A 21,625-nucleotide genomic window follows, 5' to 3' on the forward strand; every position below is an offset into this window, starting at 1 on the left:
ACGAGATGATGTTCGATATTCCTTCTTTTTCTAGAGTTCTGAGTCTGTGCCACGCTACATTACCTGTGCCTCATTTTGTCATTAATGCCTGTCATGGGGGAAGAGTTTTCTGCATAAGACAATTTTCCAGATAATTAGAGTCCTCCATTAAGCATCAACCTTTTAAAACTTTTGCCCTTCTTTGATTTTTCCTTCTTAAACAAAACATCAGCATCTTTTTGAGGATTTAAAGTTACCACCATGGTCATTTGTTCATGCGTTTGTTCAATAAATATGCATTTGGCATCCCCCATATGTTATAGGTGCTTATGGGAAAATCATAGTTTTTCCCATAGTGCAGTCGAAAGATGAATGGACCATGGGCCTTACTAATGAAAGTGACAACTAACATGAGCATTCATTACTGTTACTTACTCTGTGGGGGGCACTGTTCTTGGCACTCCAGTTCTCCATCCCATTTAATTTTTCCACCAATCCTGAGTCAGGTACGATGATACCCTCATTCTACATATAGGGAAACTAAGGCAAGAAAGGTTTTCTGTTTTTTTTTTTTTTTTTTTTTTGTTTTTTGTTTTTTTAGTATGTTCTCAAGGTTGCACAGATGTTTGAGGCAGAGCCAGGATTCAAATCAGGTCCCGACCTCTCTGCATGACCAGGGTCAATGTCGCTCCCTCCCAGAGCCTCAGTTTCCTCTGGTGCTGAATGACTCCAAGGCCCCTTGGAGGGGTCCCTTGACTCACAGCTAATGGGTCTGTGTCTGTCCCCCCAGGTCTCTCAGGAAGTCTCTCACCTGCATCAAGGAGAGCTTGCGTATCTTCATTGACCTTGGGGAGAAAGACAAGGCTGCTGAGGCCTGGCTTGGAGCTGGGCGACTCCACTACCTCATGCAGGAGGACGAGCTGGTGGAGTTGTACCTGCAGGTAGGCCTCCCGCAGAGCTCACCTGCCCACCTTGGCCATTGGAGGAGACAGATCTATCCTCCAAAGTGACCAGATGTGGCTAGAGAGTGGTGATATCCATGCTAAGCCCTTGGAGGGTCGACCCTGGGATGTTCTCTGGGCAGAAGATAGAGACCAGGGTGGTCTGGTGACCGGCAGTCCCTGAGTCCCAGCTACCTGTATGAGCTCTCGAAGAATGTGGTAGGAGACTCAGTCATCTGTCATGCCAAGTAGATCTATTTTTGCTGAGCTCAACACACAACTTGACTTTGGGGTTTTGCTGCAATGCAAGGCAGGGTTGAAGTGTGTAAGACATTAACATTATCATCCTCTTCCAGTCTTTTTTCTTGTGTTCCTTTAATACCTGAGATACAGTAGAGTGTAGTGATTAAAATTCTGGGCTTTGGAGAGAGACAGGCCTGGAATCCAATCACGGGGCCATAGATTCTGGACTGTGTGACCTTGGGCTTGCTACATCAGCTACTTCTGCTATGTCATGGGGTCTCAGTGTCTTCGTGGGCAAACCCAGTCTCTTAGGGTAAGGTTCAGGTGCGTCACTTGCATAAATGCCTATGCAAAGCAAGCATTTACTAAATGCTTGGGACTTAGTAAATTCTTAATAAATGGTATTTTAAAATTATTATTAAAAATCTATTATTGTTAAAAATTCCTTGGATTTTTTCTTTTTAATCATCATTTCTGTTATCTACACGATGCTGACATTATGATGTTATATATTATTTGTTCCATTGAAAATACGCCAGTTATCTTTTCTTCCTTCCCATTTCTTATTTACTCCCTTATTATTGCACTTATTATTAAGCTCACACAAACCCACGTCCACAAAGGCTTAACTATGGCTGTGTGACATTGAGTGTGAGCTCACTGTGCACAGGGGACTTTGCAAGCATGTCATATACCTGCTGTAGTTGAACCCTCATTCCAAATGTTGCAGGAGTTTCTACTCAACCTCCCATTTTATGGATGTGGCTCAGTGAGCCTGAGTAACCTACTCAAGGTGATACGGCTGGTAAGTCGTGAGAACTGCACACGGACATTGTGACATAATGCCTTCGCTCTCAGTCTCTACATTTTTCTGCCGTGGGATGTTAGAGCTGGAAGGGCTTTCGGAGAGCAGATAATTAGGTCTGGCCTTTCCCTCTCCAGGAGGCGAGGCCCAGCGGGAGCCATGGGGTCGTGTGTTGCTCGGCGGCAGCACCTCCAGATGGCAGGATCCCATCTCCTCGCCTGTTCCACTGTGTAGCCATGCAGTAACATTTACAGGGGGGTCTTGCCCCATTGACTCCCTGCCCGGGCCTGGTCCCAGGCCTTCACAACCCCAGACTGTTCCCTGCTGTTCAGTAGGGCCATTCTTGACTTCAGGCTCTCTGAGGTCCCGTAGCGGTGCTGCAGATGTTCTGGGGTCCATCCCCAACTTGAACTTCATCTCCGAATTCTGTTTAGGTGCAATATGGAAGTGCCTGAGAGAGAGAGAAAGAGCTCCTGGGTGCCAGGAGAATGGTCTGGGGCTGGAAGGCACTAGGATGTCTTTACTACTAACTATTATGTAAACACAGTTTCCTTCACCTTTCTGAGCCTCAGTTTCTCCATCTGCGAAGTGCAGGTGTCAGATGAGATCACTGTTTTCCACACTGCAGTCATTTATAGGTGAAGTTCATGACTTGGCCATGTTCATGTATTTTCTGTATTGTTACTATTTTCTTTGACTCAGCTTCAAAGTTGAGTGTAAAGTTTTTTACACTAAGTAACACTATCTGAAATCACAGGTGTGGATGTATTATTCAGCTTTTTCTCTAAAACACATCAAAATAAATACTGAGCTATTAAAACACAAGATGTTTGTCTATGTACTGCTCAAAACTGTCTTTAGGTCTCCTAATACCATCATACCATGATGGGGAAATGCTGGACTAGGGGGTTGCAAAGGCTTCCCACTGGTCCTGTGAGTGTGGAGGACAATTCAGCATTTGGAGGATGTGAGCAGAGTGTTAAACCAGGTGGTTAGGATGTCACTCTGGCCACTCCTGTGCATATTTGGAAGGCCTCTCTGCCTTTGACATCTGTCTCTGTCCCATCCAGGCAGCCATCCAGAAGGCCTTGAAGTCTGAGGAGCCCTCTCTGGCTCTCAGACTCTATGAAGAAGCAGGTGATGTGTTCTTCAATGGGACACGCCACAGACACCGTGCGGTGGAGTATTACCGAGTAAGTCCTGGGCTGCGCCATGCACCCAGCTGGGCCCTGGAACAAATGTGGGCAGGGCCACGTGGTCTGGGGTCCCTGTCTCCTCTCTTGCTGGGATTCCTTTTTCTTTCCTTCCTCATCCAGTGCCCACGTGCTCTTCCTTTTTCCAATCAATAGGCTCTCAAAGAAGGGGTCGATAAATTCTGTCAGTCCTAGATTTGATAAATTGTCCTTTCTGGGAAAACACACCAAAATAATTACACCTCTTGGGTATGCCGTATTTCACCATTTCTGGCATAGTTCTGTGTTTACCAGAACGTTCCTGTGTACCACTGGTGGCATGGTGGGAGATGACGGTTCCCCAGATGAATACTTTTGTTTTATTATGTTTTTATCAAGTGTGCATTCACATATGTTTTAAAAATTAAAAGTGTGTAACACCAGCACATCAAACCCATGACTTCACAGATATTATGGTCAAGGATAAGGTAAAGTAGTAAAAGAGAGTTGACTTAAAAATAATAGTAATTAAATAATTGTGCATATGTTAAGCAGATATGTCCAAATCATAATTGTTCATCACTGACTGAAGGCTGGAAACCTCATGATCTTATTTGACCCTAAAATTTCATTTATGCATTCATTTGCTTGTTCAGATCTTTATTCAGTCATCAAACATTTATCAAGCACCCAGTACATGCCAGGCACTGAGCTAGGGGTGGGGAGAACAAGAAGCATGTCCCTGACTATTGACCTAGTCATTTTCACATGCACTTTACAGATGAGAAAATTAAGTCTAGAGAGATGAAGTGACCTGCCTACAATTCTATCATAATAAAAATAATAGAAATGACCATTTGTTGGGCACTCTCTGACACCCTGGGCATACCCCACAGATGGCGCTGTGGGTGCTAATGGATCACGTGGTTGGGAGGTGACTACATTCCCACGTGGCCTTAAGAAATGTCATCTTCCTTTTCCCCATCTGCGTTTTTCTGGTCTTAGGAGGTCTCATGACCTTCAATTCTCCTACTTCTAAAATCTGGGCAGAGCAACCAAGAGTAAGGAGAGTAAGCTGTGAAAAGCCGTGCATGGAAACACAGCCGTCCCCCCAACCCTTACCAGCAGAGTGTAAGCCTCCTAGAGTATGGTCTATACCGAGGATTCTTAGCTGGACTAAGCTTCCACGCACTTCTGTTCTCAGGCTGGGGCCATTCCTTTAGCGAGGAGGATGAAGGCCATGAGAACAGAGCTCCGGGTTTTCAACAAGCTGACAGAGCTGCAGATCAGCCTAGAAGGCTACGAGAAGGCTTTGGAGTTTGCCACCCTGGCGGCCAGACTCAGCACCGTCATAGGTAGGGGGTCCTGATGGTCCGCCATATTGAATGAGAGGGCTAACGGCTTATCCAACGGGGGGATGACGAAGCAGTAACAACAAAGGCTCTGGAGTCAGACCGTGTGGGTTCGAATCCCAGGTCCGACTGCGATCGCTGTTGTAAGCAAGTGTGTCATTTGCAAATGGGGATGGTTCCACTGTTGGGTTTGTTCCCAGTTCAGGGTAAATGGTATTTTATCCTGTGCACAGGCAGTGCCCCTGTTACTGGAGGCCTCTGCCCTAAATTTTTAATGGGTTGACGGTTAGTCGAAAGCACATTTTCCACGTGGAATTGAAAAGTAAATGAAGATCAAACTCCCGTGACCCTAACTCACTGTGTAGCTGAAAAAGTTTGCAATGACCACAGGAGCTGGTAGGAAACAATGTGTGCCATTAGAATAGGAAAAAGGCAGAATTAAAAAAAAAATTAAAAAAACCCCGTCCTCTTGAATGTTGGTCTTGAGGAAAAGCAGGTTTGATTAAAGAAGGCTTGATTCGATGTAGGGGCAAATGGAGTCTTCTGAGAGGATTCTAGAAGGGACTTCTGGGCATTCTCAAGGGCTTGAGATGTGGATGGCACTGGACTTTATTGTGTCTAATTGCACTTCAGAGCTCTCTGTTTTTCCTACCTTTTTCTTTACTGCAGAAAATCTTATCTGAGTGACAGTCTGCTATCTCAGGAAAGGCGGTGGGAGCCCCAGGCAGCTCCCGCTCTGAACACTCTTTATCCCTCCCTGGACACAAGCTGAAAGAAGGATATATCCACCCTTTTATGCACTTCCCTGTGACTGGATTTTTCCATATCAGAAAATTTTCTCTCCCTTGAATTTTTTCTTTTATTTTTGTTTTTTGTCTCTTTGAAGCTTAAAAGTGATGTTTTTCAAATTGCATCAAACAGCCACCTTGCAAATATTCCAGAAACACAATGGGAAGCCTTTGTTCCCTCTGAAAGGCCACTGTGTATTAAAGGAGTTGGTTATTAAAACAACAGAGCCACCAGAAACCAAAGTAACAAATCACAGACCCATTAGAAACCAAGGTTCTAAACACGAGTGAAAAGTGGCAGGGAGAGGGGGGTCGGTTCTCTGTAGTCATCTGAGACCTTGGGCTGGTGAAGGAGCCAGAGGGTGATTGCTTCTGGGGGGCAGCCCCAGGAAGCTCTCTGAAGGGGGAGCCTTTCATGTGGTGAAGACGTTTGTACTACAGAGTCATTCATTATAAGGAATCCTTAGCTACCCCATCAAGCTGGTCTTGTCACGAGGTCTCATTACAGGGACTTGGGGATAATTATTTCCCAGAATCTTGAGTTACAGAGATTTCTGTAATAAAGAGAACATTTTTTTTCACGGCATTGTCCTCGAATCTTGAAGAGCACACGTGCTCTGAGCAGTCACTCCCAGAGCCTGGTGTTTTCTTTCGCATCCCTCACCACAAATGTAATTTTGCCTTTGTGTGTGAGGAAGTGTGAGATTATTTGAGGAACGTCTGTGTCCCAGGAGACGATGAACCTCCCACGAGGGCAGGGACCTCTTCTGCTTTGTTCCGTGCATCCCAAGCAAAGCCCCCGATCCCTAGAAGACCTTCAAAAAATAGCAGCGCCTGGGTGAGTGATTGGATGTCGGCAAGTGTCGGCTGCGAGATCTCTCCCTTGGTCTTCCGATTCCTAGGAGATCAGAAGCAGGAGCTGGTGGCCTTTCACCGACTGGCTACAGTCTACTATTCCCTGCGCATGTACGAGATGGCTGAGGACTGCTACCTGAAGACTCTGTCCCTTTGTCCCCCCCGGCTGCAGAGCCCCAAGGAGGCCCTGTACTACGTGAAGGTGTATTATCGCCTGGGGCGACTCACCTTCTACCAGCTGAAGGTAAGGTCCTGAGAGAGCTGCATTCCCACCCTATTCTTCCCTGGACGCCTTCAGGGTACAGTCGAGTGGCCCAAGATGGGAAGTCACATCTCATAGGGTGGGGAGTGACTCCTCTGGAGACACGATGGCTCTTTTCACTTAGCCCCATGGGAGACCTCAAAGATGCTCCTGTCCGCAGTGGAGAGAGATCTTAGCTCCTCTTTCTCCTTGCCCTGCTATGACTTCCCGAGCCACTTTATCTGTCAGGGACCATGGGGACCTTGCCCCGTGCCTGGGAGTTCCTGAGGGGCCTACAGAAACAAAGGAACTATAAGCTCCAACATTAAAATGAAAATTAATACTTAACGATGCGTCTTCAAAATATAAAGGGTAACTGGTCAGTCATGGTATACTTCTTATAAAGTTAAATGAAACTCTAGGAGAAATTTGGGTACACGCTACCACGTTTGAGATCATGAGGCGGGGTCTACGAATGCAGGCGTGTCTCTGTCCTAACGAGGCCTCAGCCCTGACCCTCCTGTTTGTTCAGCGGGAGTTGAATTTAGAACTTATTTTTCCAGTAGAACTGTGTTGGTGGTCTGGAAGTCTCTGTTACCATTCTGGCCCTCAAACTTTGTCTCTGGCATTGGCTTCCCCTTACCAGAGGACCCTGTCTGCACCAGTATGGCCCTTAATCTCTTAATATCCTTCTGAGTCACGCCTGTGTTTGGCCCCCAGGGGAACCTCAGAGCAACTCTGCTGTCCTTTTCTTATTTGCCAGACGTTGTTTCTGGCCTGAATTAATTGTTGACTTGTGAGGGTTAATGGGAACCAGACATCCCTTTTTGGTTCTCACCCAAAGAAGCATCTGTTCCTCATTCCTACCATGTGGGGAGGGACCACGGGGTAGTGAAGGACTCCGCAGCCATCTTGCTTCTGTCCCATAGCTCCCGAGAAATGGTTCAGGGACAAAGTGTGTCTGATCAGGTTTGCCCAACCAGGGGATCTAGGGATTGCCAGGCGGAAGAACGCAACTCAAATGAGCTTAAACAAAAAAGGCAATTTATTGGCTCAAGTGACTGGCAAGTTTGAGTATAAATTCAGGAGTTTTAGGGACTTCTGGATGCTGCTACTCAAACGTCATCCTGGATTTCCTCACCTTTTCCTGTTTCTCTTCACTCTGTATGTTTCTACTTCTCTGTTTCCTGGGGATCCTTTGGGTCCAGCTATTAGCCCGTGGCTAAAAGGGGGAGGGACCATTAGCTCTGTGAGGTTACACTGAGAGGTCCCAGGGAGTGACTGGGCTAAGTCGGCTTGGGTCATTTAGGGATCCCTGAGGTCCCGGGCCCAGGACGATGCCGCATCACGATTGGCTGAGCCTGGGTGAGGTGCCACCCCTGTGGCCATGGCAGAGGGCCACTGCAGGGAGCACTGTCACCTGTCCAGTCCACAGTAGAGTGAGGCGGGAGTTCCCCCAGGAACCAGGAGGAGGGGGCTGGAAAGTGTGTGGGGCATACCAAAGCTCGAGTTCGAGTCCCCAGCACTGCCTCTTGTCCTCTCCCGGAAACATTTGCTGACCGCTGTCTCTTCTCTGCCCCCTTGCCATGGGGTTAGGATGCCCACGATGCCACCGAGTACTTCCAGCTGGCCCTGGCAGCAGCGGTGCTGCTGGGTGACGAGGAGCTGCAGGACGGCATTAGGAGCAGGCTGGACCACATCTGTCGGAGCCCCCTGTGGCACAGCAGCCCCTCCGGGCGATCCTCAGAGAGGGCACGGTGGTTGAGCGGCGGGGGGCTGGCCCTCTGAGGACCGCTGGCCCAGATCTGACCGGGGGGCCATGGCCAGAGCTGCCTCCCTGCCTGGGGTCCTCCACCGTGACCTGGAGCATCCTTCCAGGGGACGAGCAGAGCTCAGAGGGACAGGGGCTCCTTCCAGGAGAGTCACAAAAGGAGTAGATGACAGAGCGGGGATTGGAAGTCCTAGCTTTGTGTCTACAGTGTTTCCAGTGGACCCTAGTCCCCAGGTACAGCCGCTGAAACGTACTTTGTCAAACACGCAGTTCTCCTAGAGAAATGGAGAAAGCTTGCCCCCTACGGGGAGCCTCTCTCCTGCCCACAGTGGGGAAATCAGGCACTGCCCTGGAGAGCCTGGAAGCCAGACTTTGTTCCCCTCACTGACTTCTCTCAGGGAAAGCCCCCTCCCCTTGCCCCAGAGAAACTGGTTGTTTCTTGCTTCTCTTTCTTCAGCCACAGGAGGTGCTCCTCCTCCTGCTCCTGGGGCTGGTGGCTGGGAACTCACCATGCTCTCAGCTCAAAAGACGGCCTTAGTATGGCCAGGACGGCGCAAAGGTCCTGGGGCATCTCATACAGATTCACCTCTCCATCCTGCCTGAGGCTCTGCTCCTCCATAACCTTCTGGAAACTCCAGGAGGCTCCCCAAGGGCCAAGGCTGAAACATTGAAAACTAAGAAAATTACCACATTACATGTAAATAGTGTATATTATTAAGTATTGGTCATCTACATTTATGCATATTTGTGTCCTTTCTAACGGGGAGAGATGAGGGGGAGGCCTGAAGTACCATATGGATTTCAGGGCTGCTCCTTTTCTGTCACTGCATAACACGTGTGGTGGCTTGAAACACCCTTCATCTCACAGTTTCTGTTGGAAGGCAGGAACCCAAGCATGGCTTTGCTGGTCTTCTGGCTCAGGGCGGCTCACAAGGCTACAGTCAAGCTTAGCTAGCGGAAGTCTCTGCTTCTAAACTCACACCCACGGTTGTTGGCAGGAGTCAGTTCCTTGCTTGCTGTTGGCCAGAGGCTGCCCCCTGATCCCCATCATGTGGGCTTCTCCACAGGGCAGCTCACAACATGGCCACCAGCTTTGTCAGAGAGCAAGTGAGTGAGAGAGAGCCGAGTGAGAGAACAGAGTCTTGGCAGAACCTCATCTCAGAAGTGACATCCCATTAGTTTTGCCTATTCTGTTCATTATAAGAGAGTCACTAGGTCGAGCCCACAGGAGGAGGGAGAGGTATTTACCAAGGGTGTAAACACCAGGAGGCAGGGAATCACTGGGGGCCTTTTCAGAAGCTTGCCTACCTCCCTATCCGAGTGTTTTGAGAACGGAAATCAGGAATTCCCTAAGGCAGTGAGCTCCAACTACTGTCCGCTGACTAGACCAGCGACTACAGCCTCACCTGTGTGATTGTTTGAAATACAGATTCTGGGCCTACCTAGGACCTCTGAATCAGAATCTCTGGAGCCCTCGCTTTTGCCTTGCTTTCTAGATGATTCTAATGCACATGAAAGCATTGGAAACACTGCTTTGGAGCCACGGCTCTCAGATAATGTGCAAAAGAATTGTCCGCAGAACTTGCTGGAAATAAACTTTTTGGTTCTTACTCCAGGAATTCTGGTTCGGTAGGTCTGGGAGATGCCCCAGGTACACGCGTTTTAAAATGAGCAACTCAGGTGATCCTGATGCAGGGGGTTCATCCTTGTTCTGAAATGTGGGAACATCCAAGACGATCTAGCCATAGGGCTGGCCACCGACGCCCAGCAGCTTAGATTTTATTGTCGGACTTGCTTCCCTTAATTTCTAGCTTCTTGGGCCCACCAGACGGTTGGTAGTGCGGTGGGTTGGAATTGGGTTGAGGAGTTGAGTCCATATGGCATCTTCTAGTCATTAAGGTCATCTACGCATCAGTACATCTTATTTTCCTTTGGATCTCGGTTGGTTGTGAAACGCTCTCTGTTCTAGAATAGTCTTCTCCAGGAAGGAAATGAAGTGACCTAATCCACTACCGTGTAAAATAGATGTGATTTTGTTCCCACCACAAACCATAAAATCCCTGAGTGGGGAGGGATGTTGTGGATGGGTCTAACCTCCCACGCAGCGCCCTTCCCACAACATTCCTGGGAGACAGACAGGGGCATATGCGTTCCAAAACAGTTACACATCTTATTTTGAAGAGAGCTTGTTTGGCCCTGCAACCCATGCCATGAACCGTTCCCCATTTGCCTCAGGTTACAGTCCCTCTCCCTTCTCCCCTGACCTATTACTCTCCTCTGGCCAGATGCCAGTCTCAGTTCCTCTGCAAGTGTGCTTCCCACAACCCACCAGTCTTCAGAATGGGCTTGTGGGGAGACTACAGAGTGAGGTTACTGTACTTAATATAATTTAGTGTTGTAGTCTAAGGTTGCAATAAGATATTTCTTCTCTCCAGCAGTCGCACCTTTCCTCTGGCTCACGTTCAGCTTACGATCAGTTGAAACTTCCTTCCACGTGAGCTTCTGTTTCTCTAGATCTTTCTCAATTGCTGCAAATCTGTATATGTGAGATATATATATATATATATATATATCCTCTATTTATTTATTTATTTTTATGGGAAGGGCATTAATCCACCCATTTTATATTTCATTGGGAATTTTGGCTAAAATTTTCTGGTTCTACACACTTTGGCTCATCTATAAACCTGGTACATTTGCCTCTCCTAGATCAGTTATAAAAATGTTCAACGTAGGGGTCCCTGGGTGGCTCAGTGGGTTAAAGCCTCTGCCTTCGGCTCAGGTCATGATCCAGGGATCCTGGGATCGAGCCCCACGTCCTGCTCTCTGCTCAGCGGGGAGCCTGCTTTCCCCTCTCTCTCTGTCCTCTGCCTGCCTCTCTGCCTACTTGTGATCTCTCTCTGTCAAATAAATAAAATATTTAAAAAAATGTTCAACATAATTCCAAAGACGAAGGTAGGATTAATTTTTAAATGAGAAAAACATTGCACGGTATCATTGCCATAACTACATCCTATATGAAATCGCTCTGTTAACATAGTCTTTAAAAGTGTTTAAGAATCCCATTTAAAAAATATGAAATCATGTTGATGCTCCCCCTGCCCCCTATCCACAGAGCGTGGAGTGGTGATTGGATCTGGTCCGTATTTAAGCAGGTTTTCTTATACATATATAGTAGAGAAGGGGAATGAATTGGTTACGCTCTTTATCCTAATCCTCCCCTAAAAGTTGTAAGAGCTACCCGGCTCCTGGCTGCCTGTACCTAAGCTGAATAAAGATTAAGAAGGTAATTGCACCATTGTGGAAAACCCATAATGTATTTTCTCAGCTTTCAGGTGCATTTTTTTCCTACCCAACAGTGTTACCACTCTGAAATCCGATATGCTTTGATCCTTTTCTTATTTGCTTCTTGGTTATTTTAAGATGTCTTCAAATTGTTTCTCTGTGTACATGTGCATGTGTATGTGTGTATGTGGGTGTTTGCTTGTGTTTTGTAAGTATTAGTTTACTTGGGGAGAAGTTTACCTGGGGAGAGAGTGTATAGAGGTAGAAAGTATCAGAATTAGGGGGAGAAACAGGTCACCAGGTTAGGTGAAACCTGTATTTTGGTCTTGAATTTGATACTAAATTGTGCTGTGACCTTGGGTAAGTCCCTGAGACTCTATACCTGTCAGATCTCTGATATGTGATATAAAAAGGGTAATCACCTCTGGGTTCCTTCTCAGCAATGTTGTTTCCATATCATATGAGAGCAGGAAATGAGATTTGTATCTGGGAGATGAAATCATGTATATTTTTTATGACCCTATTTTATTCTCTTCTTTTGTAGGTGAGTAAACTGAGAAATAAAAAAAGTAATTTTTTTCCCTGTTACAGAGGATGTTAGTGGCAAAGACAGCAGTACCCTAGATCTCAAGACCCAAGGACTTCACGGCACAAACAGTGCTTTTCTTGCTCAGGGCAACCTTCCTGCAGGGATGCGTGTGCGTACGTGTGTGTGTGCATGCATCTGTGTGCGTGTGTGTATGCATGTGTGTGTGTGCATTTGTGTAGGCAGTTGGGCAGTTTTCACTATATGTGCCATCTGAGTAATCATTTCTCAAACTTCTTCTAAATTGATTTGTTTTCTTTACTCATATAAATTAATTTTATAAAGGATGACTGATCTGTGTAGAAGGAAAACACAAGTTGTGCTTTCCAGAAATAGAATTTCATAAATGAAAACAAATACAGTGAAAACAAAACAATGCACGACATTCAAGCTAGGTCCTGTTGCCCACGGCAAGTGCCTGGCCTGAGCTTGATCTGGCATTATTATTTGACAATAAAAAGATGAACAAGTGGCAGGGAACATTGCAAACGACTAACACGGTTGTCTTGGAGCAATCAAAGAAATGCAGGCAGCAGCGCAAAGGACTAAAATCCTCACAATGACAGTCAGTGCTATTCAGTGCCATGCCTGACACCTACTTCCCACTTCAGGGAAGTGGGGGTTCAGTGTTGAGAGATGGAAGGGAAAAATATGAATGTGATCCAGGATGGGAAGTTCTGTGGTGGGAGCAAATTACAGGGTGTTATGGGAACTCAGGTGAGGGCACCTCACCCAGCATGGGACCCATGGCATCAGGGAGGACTTCCTGGAGGAAGTAACAACTGAACTGAGTCAGAGAGAGAGATAGACAGAGATCTACTTAATTCCAATTGCAGGTTGTGGGGTATGAGTTGACAGGCATGCGTCAAGCAAAATTCCAGAAGGTGGAGGGGACTTGCTATTTTCTGAAAACAGCATTGAGTTTAGTAAAGCTGGAGCAGAGTTAGGGTGGTAGGGAAGGGGAAGTGGGAGAAGCTTCTAGAGGGGGAGCCAAGAGTGAGTGGGAACCATGGAAAAGTTATAAGCAGGAGAGCAAGACATGGTCAGATTTGTGCATTAGAAAGATGATTCTGGAAGCTGTATGGAATGGCTGACAGGGCCGTGGGAATGTAAGGACCTATTTAGCCAGAGCGACTCCATCTCGGTTAAATAGCCATTTTGTTGTTTGTGCAGTAAACTTAAATTGACCCTCCCCCTGCGAGAAACTTGCTTAGAAACAAGTCCGAGAAACCAGTAAAATGTAGTCAGCTAGTTCCTGATAACAGAGCCCAGAATACAAGGACGAGTCAGGCCAGATAGAGACATCTAATCAGTACGAAGTACTGATTGTAACAGTGAGAAGGTCTTGCCCAAACCAAAATGACTCCATCTTGGGAAGGATGACGATCTTATTATTCACACCGAATATGTTAGCTGACTAAAGCCTTCCCAGAAAATACTCTTTGTAACAGTTCCTAGTATCTTGAATAACAGTAATCTTGAATAACATGTCACCAGACCGGATGAAACTAGCCAATTAGCAAGAGACACACAAACCTGGTGGGTCAAGATACCAAAATACAGGTTGCAGTTTTACCCAATAAAAGGTAGCCTATAAGATTGGGAGGGGTTGCTTTCTTCCGAGACAGCCCTGACCGGTCAGTCAGTCAATTCTTGAGTCTGTAAGCTGGGGGTGGTCGCTCTCTTCAGAGAAGACCCTGGCCGGTCAGTCTGACTTCTAATGCTTGGCATAAAATAAAGCTTTACATAACTTTCACTCTGTCTCAGTCTCGTTCCTTTGATAACGGACCCTAACAGGGAAGGCAGCTGGTAAGCCCACTAACACCTGGCTATGACAACACCACACTCTAGTCTTTACGTGGATTTCATCGGTTTCCCCACAAAAGTCCTTTCTTGTGATCCAGAATCCCAGGGTACCACGCTGCATCTCACTGTCATGTACCCCTAGTCACCTCTGGTCTGTGTTAGTTGTGTTAGTTTCTCAGTCTTTCCTCGTTCTTCATGACTTGGTTGGCCCTTGTGACCTCCTTTTTGATAACTGCTCCCATTGGGATGTGCGGACAAGGGGAGGAGAGGAAGGAGAAATCCCAGGGAGTGGGTCCGGCCTTCAATCACACAGGCAGCAGGGCCCGAAGGCGACGAGGGAGGAAGGCAGATTGAGTCAGAAGAATCTGGCTCTTACTCGCAGTGGGACCTTCAGCAGGTTAAGTTCTCTGAGCCCAGCATCGCCAGAATAGAGATGAGACGACACAGAAAAGTCCCGAACACACAGTGGCCGGCACCTGGCATAGCACAGGACGACAGGACAGGTTTGTTGACTTTCTTCCATCTCGTAGACAAGGAAATGGCTGAAGCACATCTCTCTTTGGGGCAGGCCTTTACCTAAGGAAGAAACAAGTTTGATTCAAGATGCAAAACAAACAAGGCTGTTTTTAAGGGGGTTAATACACATGGTTTACGTTATAAAAAAATGCCTGACTCCATCCATCAGTTTTATTTTAAAGCCAAGATTTAAACTTTCTTACTCGCCGCTTTGTAATCCAATCATGTGTTTCTTGATGTACGCCTTGAAGTCTCCCCAGAGGAAGCAGAGACAGCTGGCCGCTTGGGGGCTGGGGAGGCTCCGTGCTGCCCAGAAGGGTCTGGGGTAGGGGTGGGGCAGGGAGAACATGGGCAGGGGAGACTCAGTCTTCCGGCTGCTTGGCTTGTGGAAGGTGGGTGGGAGGGAAGGACACAGCGCTTTCCAAATTATTTTAGAGGTGAGAACTCCAGCTCCCACTTCTGCAGGTGCCTTTGACTCAGTGCTCAGGGCATCGGGCTAGCTCCCGGGAAGAGTTCCCTCTGGGTGAGCCTTGGGAGAGGGTACAGGGAGGGTGACCAGGTCACAAAGGGCAAAGAGAAGCAAGTCTTCTTTTTGTGAGAAATCAAGAGTTCCAGTAGGGGGCAGTAATGTCTTCTTAAATAGTACAACATTACCAAAGAATGTATGTAATAGTTCTGTATCGGCCTCCAGCAGTGGCTTTCAGACATTTTTTTTCTCCTCCACGCTGTGACACACAGTGAGAAATGCATTTTACTTTGTATCTCAGTATGCATATGCACAAACATACGTATAATACACGTTTTGACAGAATATCGTTTAGTTCTTATAACGTGAGGTGCACTGACCTACTCTAACCATTTTAAAACTCTTCTTTTCTAATTGAAAAATATTCAGCTTATGACCTGCTAAATTGGTTTCTCACAGACTCACTAACTTGCAGTTTGAGAAGTGCTGGCCTGGGGGGACGTTGCAAGGAGCACAGGAGAGCGCTGGCCTTTGTTCTTCCTTATGTATCATTTGATGGACAACTTTATTGAGACCAGGGAATGAGCACATATCAAAATAAAAAGAGGCATTGATATTTTTGAATAAATATTATGCAGGAGGACCTATTTTCTCATGTAATCCAACAACATTTGGAGGAAGATACAATTGCTCTTCATCTCCATTGAGATTGAAAGAATGAAAGTGGCTTAGTCTATAGCTAGTAAGTGGGGGCGGTGGGATTTGAACTCGTGTCTCCCTGATACTGAAAGAAGAGCGTTAACTGATTATACTGTACTATGGGTCCATATCAGGTGACACGTGTCTGGGACACACACCATCACTAATGAGATCACCCATAGGACCAAGATGAAGAGTTGTTTCATCAGCCTGGAATATGGGGCTGAAATCAACACAGTGAGTCTGGTGGGTCAGAAAATTAATTGCTCCAGAACAGGACTAGAGAGAACTGATTTTCTAGGAGGTCTTAAGAAAAATATGGAGGTTATCATTGACCTGTCAAGTAGCAGCTTAGAAGAGAGGATAAACAGCCTTTCCCAAAAGGAAAATGAAAAGAGGAACACAAAGTTTACAATGGCTTAGTGGTGATCGGTCAAAACGAATTACAAATTAGATTTTGGAGATCGCAGGTGAGGCGTGGGGTAAGTGAAAGGAATTTGCAGGAGAGCTCAGAGCCAGCAGTGGAAGCGTGTGGACACCCGAGCAAGGGAGGCTGCCAGGTGGAGCCTCGAGGGCCTCACTCATCATAGTACCAGCAGCTTCAACGGCAGAAATGAGATATAGACATGTGTTTTTTTTTTTAATTTTATTTAAATTCAATTTAGTTAACATATAGTGTATTACTAGTTTCAGGGGTAGAATTCAGTGATTCGTCAGTTGCATACAACACCCAGTGCTCATGACATCACGTGCCCTCCTTAATGCCCATCACCAAGTTGCCCCATTTCCCCACCCACCTCCCCTCCAGCAACCCTCAATTTGTTTCTTTTAGTTAAGAGACTCTTATGGTCTGTCTCCCTCTCTGTTTTTATCTTATTTTATTTTTCCTCCCTTTCCCCTATGTTCATCTGTTTTGTTTCCTAAATTCCACAGATTGAGTGAAACCATATGGCATTTCTCTTTCTCTGACTTATTTCGCTTAGCATAATACCCTCCAGTTCCATTGAGAATCGCCTACTTTTGATATCATGAAGGAGCTCTTGGGAATACCATCAACCTTCAGACCCATCTCGTGAAACAAACACACTGGGGAAAGCCATGCTCGAGTGGAGATGCTTTAATTCTTATGGATAGACAGTGCTAGAAACAGTTTTTCACGGACTGAAAGTATTTAGAAACGTTTATCTATGCTCTTAAACTTCTATTTTATTTGGAATTATGAAATTTCACTAATTATAAATTATTTATCTATGGAAAGAATTTTTTAAAATAGGTGATCTCTTCTGCCTTCGATTCTAACCTTTCAGATTGAGTATCATTTTAGTAAACATGATGCGGGTGACTCTCAACTACTTTACCGTTCCTGCCTGGGCAAACTATTGTGTGCGAAGGTGAAATCTTTGTTTTTGAACTTTCTTGTAAATTGAGGACTTTTGCTGTTTGTTCATCTGGAGATAGATTGGACATTTGCTTTGTAGAGATGCTCACAGGAATGCCCCTGACTTCTCTGCCAATCATACCAGACGGCAGTGACACCTGCTACATCTGCTTTCCTCCCTGGGGACCTGCCGTGGGACAGGCTAAGTAACAGCTGCATGGTAATCCTGGGGACCGAACAGCCACTTATTCATGAAACAAACAAAATGGACTTTTGTCTGTCCTAGAACACGTAGCTTGGGGACGCTGGTGGGTGGAGGGAAAGAGAGCCAAACAGACAGATGACCTGGAGGATTTGCACTTTGGATTGTTTTAAAGTCCTAAGGGATTATATAGACTGAAATCCTGACACTCATTCAAGTCATGTGGCATTCCTTACTCTTCTTTCCAGTTAGGGAAAGCCTGTGTCTCTTTCTTTCTTCTAGTATTCTTAGATTAAGTTCTCTCTTTTGCAAGCATTCAAGGATCCCTGTGCTTTTCCTTCAGAGAACTTACTGCAGTTTATCATTTTATGTCTGTGTGGCTTTAAAAAAATAACCACACTTCGTTGGAAGCTCCATGAGAGCAGGAACCTGGTCTGGGTCATTCAGCTCTGTGGTTTCAGAGTTGTGCCCAGTGTTGACACATTGTAGCATCTCAGTAAAGGCTTGGTGAATGGGTTCATAGAAAAATGAATGAATGAGAATTTGGATTCAGATTGTGACACTTCTTATCACTTACGAGAGGGAGAGATTATTAAAACAATAATCTATGCTTATTGCTCATGAGTGACTCAGGACTTGGGTGATAGGGCTGCTTACATTCAGAGCAAATGCTTAGTTGGTGTTTATTGAGAATAGTAAGCATAATTTTCATTTGTTTAGGATGAGTTGCAAAATATGTGCTGGTGTCTTCCTAATTTTGAAGGAGGTAGCAGTCATGACCGGGGATAGTCTTGCTCTGTTACTGAGCACCTGTCCTGTGGTGGGCCTTGTGCTAAGTGATTCACCTACAGTATAGGACCTCTTCCCCCAAATGGCTTCACAGAGAAGGTGTTGTTGTCTCCACTTCTCAGGTGAAGGAATCAAGGCTCAAAATCATTAAGATACTTGCAGACATTTTCTGACCTGAACATCAGTGCTTTTAATAACTATGTAATTTTGGCTTCACATTTTCTTGTTTAGAACTTAGGATCTCCCAGAGAAGTATTTCTCTTGTGAGCATGCGCTGGTTCCCCTTTGTCTTAAGGAGGAGCAGTGAGGAAACCCGGGGGCAGGACCATTGGTTTATATAAACATTGTGCCATCACCTGTGGCCACAGGTGCTTCAGTGCTGAAGGCCTATGGAATAAAGAGTGCCAGGTGAGAGGTGACATCTTAAAGGTATTTTCTGGCCTAAGTGGGAAGAATATTGTTTCAGAACCCCCAGGCTCCTTCCTTGGGAAATCAGAATTTGGGGATGTGGTGAGACGAATGACAAAAAACCCAGTCCAGGATTTGGAATATCCATTATTAGTCTGCTTGGAGGAGATTGGATACACATGTGAAAAGCTTTAGGAGGGAGGGTCATGGGGTAGCTCCTGTGGGACAGAGGGGGCAGCAAACCATGCTTTACTCTCTCTCCCTCCGTCCAACCAGCTAACCACTAACCAATCACCCAACCACACAACCAACCAATGTTCAACACCTCTCATGTACTAGGCTTTATACTCCAGTAAGCAAAGTAATCACAGTCCATGACCCATTGGAGCCTAGGTGCTCCTGGGTGACCAGGGTCCTCTTATGAACTTCTCCAACATTCTTGTCTTCACAGCTGAGATTTGAACACTCACTCCAGACACTGCACTAAATGTGTGCTCCCGTTATATCATGGACTCCTCCTAATAGTCTCTCCCCACTCAAGAAGTAATTGCATGTGATAGCTGTTCATATAGTACATAAAAGAAAACAAGTTCAGAGAGGTTAAGTAAGAGATGAACTTTTACTCAAAGTCCTATAGGTAGAAAGTGGCAAAGTCAGGAAAGGAGTCTAAACCTTGCCCATATTGTTATTGCCAAAACCGAAGTGAGACTTTTGCTAAATTTCCTGGGATTTCAGCTAGATTGATCTTGTTCACCTACACATTCTTCCCAGGATGAATGGTGGTACCAATGCACAACTCTATAGCTTATCAAATGTGTGGCTTCAGACAAATTTTTAGGTCTTGGTGCCTCACTCTCTTCATTGGTAAAGTGAGGGTATTAATAGTACTTATCCCATGGGGTTCTTGTGAGGGTTCAATCAGTTAATGAATGTGAAGTGCTTAGACTAGTGCTGGGCCCATGTCATGTATGTGGTGGCTATGATGGCTGTTGTCCTACTGATAGACATTTCAGAAGAGTATGGGTTTGGGTGAAGATCATGAATTCAACTTGGAGACTGTGGAACTTACAGTTTGCATCCAGTGGGATGCAAACCAGTTTAATGTCCATATTGTCCCCTTGACCTCATATACCTGAGGTCAGAGATCTTCTGGGTCACTGATGCAGCCACGATATGAGAACAGTGCCTGATCCATCGAAGGTGCTCAATATTGATTGATTAGACAAATGAATGAATGAATAAATGAATGGACCATAGACATTATTTATGGTATAGATTATACCTAGATAACATGATGAAATAAAGAAATATGTCCTTGGTAGGACATCAGCAGACTTGAATTAGAGATGTACATGAGTGAGTAAGTATGGGCTTCCCGCAGAGCCTCTGTACGATGTGGGGCCTCCAGGAAGAAGCAAGGTCATTCTCTTTCCAGTTCTAATATGAGCTGTCATTCCAGGGCTCTGGGAGGTCCTGGGCCAGACCTTCACAGCATCCCGAAGTTCTCTCCAGGCCAAGCCATGTGGCCAATCCCCATCCCAAAGAAAAGAACTTTTCTTCCTGTCCTTTGACTTCAAGCTGGGGTCAAAGGCATTAGGCTGGTTGGAAAATAAATAAAGTCCCTGGGTAGACAAAGGCCATTCTGAAGCCAGGCCTCACGGTAAACACTGGCCTTCCTTTTCTTTGGCCTGAAGTTTCCAGGTACTTCCTTGGGCCCACCACGACCTCACTTGGCCTAAAGGCCTGGTGGCCGCAGCAGACGCTGGTGGTCTTGTGGGAAGAGCTGGAGGGAAATCAGAGGCAAGTGTCCAACAACTGATTCTCTGAAAAAGAAACTGTGTGTGTATATGTGCATACTCAAGTTTATTGTGAATTTTCCTTTTCTAAAGGATGTACAGCAACGATTCACAAATAACAATGAATACTTTCATTATAAATTTTCATATAGCCAATCGATTCTCAGACAACAAACGCATTCCTTGCTTTATGCGGAACTCTTGTACCTAGAGTCAGCTGTGGTTGCAATTAGATAACAAGATAGTTATTAGCAATTAGATAACAAGATAGTTATCTATCTTGATAACAATTAGATAACAAGCATAGTTGTGATATGAATGTTGGCTGGTATTTCCTTTAGAAGTAAGATAAAGGAGGTCTGAAATCCCTTGTCAATAGTGTGAGTGACTTCTTTGTATTTGAATTTGAAAGAATAATGCCTCAATTTTTTGTGTGCTCATCAAATGGAATGGCTACAGACTCGACCATTTTAAGTATAATCTGCATTATTAGCATCACTTTCTTAAATCTAGACCATCGATGAAGCCATCAATTAAGTCCCAATTTATAGCATTTGCAAATTTCTGTGGTATAAATACTCCCACCTTGGCTGATTTCAAGCTACTAATGCGATGTCACTGAGTCTAGGCTGGGGAAGAGGTGCACGTGGTCATATAGGATTTGTACCACAGAGATGATGGGTGTGAACAAATTCTAGAGCACATCTAAGAGCAGAGACTACTAAGGTTACTAGGAAGTGAGGAATACTGAGTATTTATGACCTCTTCTTAATGTGATATATGAAACCGTAAGTTTATATTCTTTGTGTAATTTAACTGTTAATAGTGGCTATGTCTAACAAACAGCTCACAAAATTCCTGAAATCTAACAACTGGCTCTAGGGAGTAGGTTCAAGCCAGCTCTAGCCCACCACTGACCCCAGCTCCACCAAAGAAGATGAGGTCATGAGAGTGAGTGGGCCAGAGGTCCGGTGGATGAGACAGTGCCTAGTACTGGAGATGACACGGGACAAGTAAACTGATGGGGCCTCCCAAAATGCAAAGAAGGAAGAGACCCCTCTTGGTCAGAAAGTAAAGAAAATTCTCCAGGAACCCTCCAGAAGGCTTGGAACGTCCTTCACTCACTCACTCATAGCATATATTCTTTGGTGTTTCACTTTGTCCCTGACCTTGTAGGGTTAAAGCATGTGTGAGAAGAATGTAGTCCATGCCAGATCCTTGTCTCTTCAAGCGAGCTTTGCAAAGGCAGTGATTAGCTCAGTTTGCCCCTCATCAGAGCCTCGCCTGCAGGTGACTGCCTCCTTACCAAACTCAGCCATGGGAAGTTTTGTCCTCCTTACCTTGGAGCTTTCATTTGAGCCTTTTCTTTAATGTGGTAGACACTTTAATTTTAATTTTTTCTTTTTTAGAGAGAGAGAGCGAGCAAGAGGTGGTTGGCAGAGGGAGAGAGAGAGAGAGAGAGAGAGAATCTTAAGCCCACTCCACCCCCAGGACAGAGACTGACACAGGGCTCCATCTCACAACCCTGATATTATGACTTGTGCCAA

General features: G+C 45.6%; 1 protein-coding gene across 1 annotated transcript in view; it reads left to right on the top strand.

The window, feature by feature from the left end:
* Window positions 1–8,878, top strand: part of SH3TC2 (SH3 domain and tetratricopeptide repeats 2) — a gene marked incomplete at its 5' end in the record, with an annotated part of 51,731 nt that extends 42,853 nt beyond the window's left edge. Inside the window, 5 exons of the mRNA XM_080804717.1 lie at window positions 770–920; window positions 3,039–3,161; window positions 4,345–4,495; window positions 6,183–6,379; window positions 7,973–8,878. Of these exons, the coding sequence (XP_080660843.1) occupies window positions 770–920; window positions 3,039–3,161; window positions 4,345–4,495; window positions 6,183–6,379; window positions 7,973–8,164 (814 nt within the window). The 3' untranslated portion in view covers window positions 8,165–8,878. The remainder of the gene's footprint in view (window positions 1–769; window positions 921–3,038; window positions 3,162–4,344; window positions 4,496–6,182; window positions 6,380–7,972) is intronic.
* Between the last annotated feature and the right edge of the window lie 12,747 nt (window positions 8,879–21,625).

The sequence above is a fragment of the Martes martes genome, assembly GCF_963455335.1.
Source record: "Martes martes genome assembly, chromosome: 5".
NCBI classification, from domain to species: Eukaryota; Metazoa; Chordata; class Mammalia; order Carnivora; family Mustelidae; genus Martes; species Martes martes.